Below are 2,198 nucleotides of genomic sequence, written 5' to 3'. Positions count from 1 at the left end.
CTGTTTTATGATACAGTACCTAAATACTTCAATAACTTTATAGATGTGTATAAAAAATGCTATTTCCTGTCAATCTAATTTTAACAATGCAAATGAAAAACTAATACACTGAAAAATATTAAAAAAAAACAAAGAAAGCATCTTCTATTTTAATTTAGGTCAAAAAAAGAGCAACGAGATGGCAAGTTGCTTAGTGATAAATCTCAATGATACAAATAAGAACTTCAATTGCAATGGAAAAATATCTCTTTAGCTATCTTCAGCCAGGCCAAATAACAACATGACAGTGTTAAACAAACATGCCTTTTCTAATCATATTAAATCCTCTTGAAAGGCGTTCAACATTATGGTAATAGCTGTAGAATTGCATGAAACATGATAGAGATGCAGTATCATTTAAATAAATGAAGAGTTAAAATTACAACCGATAGTACTTTTCATTGTATTTCGTAAAAATGAATCCGGACAACATTTTCTATAGAACTATACAGCCCTGATATATACTGCATTACATGCATGCAAAAAAAAGTTATATATACATACATATATTACAGCCTCTTTACCCAACATTTATCCTCTTTATCCTACATCTAACTTCACATTACAAAGCAGATTGACTTTACCTTCCATTTCTCATAAACATAATTAAGGAATTGACAATGCAAGCGCATTCAACTCTACCTCTCCTGGATGAATCACCCATTAAGAAAATTTTGGGCACATCCATCGATTCGATCGCAAAACCAGGAAATCATTCTAGGTGAAGTTTTGAGGCTTACTACTGGCAAATAATAACCATACAACTGTGCCAGTCAGATAGAAGAAAATAGAAGGTGCAAACAGTGATAGCTGCAAAAGAGGTAATGGAAAGAGTTTATGTGCTAAGAAGTTTTAAAGAACCGGACCAGGTAAAAATAGAATTAAAAAAAAAATCAAAATTGAATGACTTACACCCCAAGAATGAGTCAAGTCAAGAAGATAGCCTGTGAGCGCAACGCCCACAATTCCAGGCACTGCCCCCACTGTGTTTGTAATACCCTAAGACAAATCGAATCATAGCTGTCAAAGTCTATTACAATTTATAAGATGGCTACAAATCAAATGCACTAAATGAGAAATTCTATTACACAACATAAAACCTTCTTGGATTAAAGGAGTTCTAAACAAGAAAATTATATTTACATATAAGGTTATTTCCAATCCAAAAGAATAGTTAAGGAAAGGGAATGATTTGCAGCATGACATACCAAAAGAATGCTAGCATATTCAGGAGAAATGTCTTGATGGGTGCAATAAAGTCCTACAAAGACACCAAACATGAGTTTAAAGATTAACGAAAAAGATGATTAATAAGACGCAGCGAAACAGATCACAAAAAAGAAATCATCAGCTAAATCAAAAGGTCACCTGATAGCGCACAGCTTGATAGTGCTAAACCACTAGTAAGTACTACTACAACTTCCCAAGGAGGCAGCCCTAGATCCAAAGAAGAAAGCGTCATGCAAATTGCAGGTGACAAAAAGGCAATTGTTTGGCAAATTTTTCGCACCTACATGTAATAAACAAGTTAGTAATGAAAATAGCTCCCATAAAAACACGCAAATTAACTTAAATTTTGGTTCCACTTAACAATTTACATCATTTTTATTTATGGATCATCATAGCATCCTCTTACAATTTTGAGAAGTTGGAGCACTAGTGCTGAGTTTCTTAACGCAAAATAGCAAAGTAGCTTTGGTAAATCATGTGCCATGTAAGCAATGGAGCAGTGCGGTTCTATCCATACATTTAAACCAAAGGATGTAAATTTCTGTAGTAATCACACAGCCTAGGTTCGTGAGGGCTGTATTTGAAGAAAATTGAACACTCAGACATTTGAGTACACCAGGTTGTCTGTTTTTCATCCAACGAAAGCATTGAATCAGCATAGAGACAGATATCAGTGCTACAACACGTAGTCCACTCGTTCATCAATTTCTTACCATCCCATTATTCCATGTAGTGCACTTGTTCATCAATATTTTACAATCCCCTTATTTCTTGTTTATCTCACAACTAAAAAAAGAAAAAGGTTTATCAGAAAATATGATATTAGCCACAAAGTCACGCATCATTAGTTAATTTCATTCTGACTCCTTTTCTCACTCAGGTTGATTAGGATTAGGGGTGTAAACGAATCAAACACGAACGAACAGAGC

The 2,198-nt window shown here is 34.1% G+C and overlaps 1 protein-coding gene across 1 annotated transcript; it reads right to left on the bottom strand.

Moving 5' to 3' along the window:
• Positions 1-423: 423 nt before the first annotated feature.
• LOC110035371 (probable anion transporter 5, chloroplastic) lies at positions 424-1,580 on the bottom strand. The gene is made up of 4 exons (XM_020739604.1): positions 1,408-1,580; positions 1,248-1,300; positions 952-1,038; positions 424-849 (listed from the first exon to the last, which is right to left on the bottom strand). The coding sequence occupies exons 1-4, from the start codon at positions 1,499-1,501 to the stop codon at positions 757-759; spliced, it is 327 nt and encodes a 108-aa protein (XP_020595263.1). The 5' UTR covers positions 1,502-1,580; the 3' UTR covers positions 424-756.
• Positions 1,581-2,198: the final 618 nt, after the last annotated feature.

This window comes from Phalaenopsis equestris, unplaced genomic scaffold, assembly GCF_001263595.1.
Source record: "Phalaenopsis equestris unplaced genomic scaffold, ASM126359v1 Scaffold197480, whole genome shotgun sequence".
NCBI lineage: Eukaryota > Viridiplantae > Streptophyta > Magnoliopsida > Asparagales > Orchidaceae > Phalaenopsis > Phalaenopsis equestris.
The sequence above is the reverse complement of the archived record's forward strand: the minus strand, read 5'-3'. Positions and strand labels throughout refer to the sequence as shown.

Coding starts and splice junctions, on each gene's coding strand:
- LOC110035371 (XM_020739604.1), bottom strand. CDS start 1,501: ATGACGCTTTCTTCTTTGGATCTAGGGCTGCCTCCTTGGGAAGTTGTA. Junction 1,039..1,247: donor AATATGCTAGCATTCTTTTG/GTATGTCATGCT, acceptor GATTTGTCTTAG/GGTATTACAAACACAGTGGG. Junction 850..951: donor ACTTGACTCATTCTTGGGGT/GTAAGTCATTCA, acceptor CCTCTTTTGCAG/CTATCACTGTTTGCACCTTC.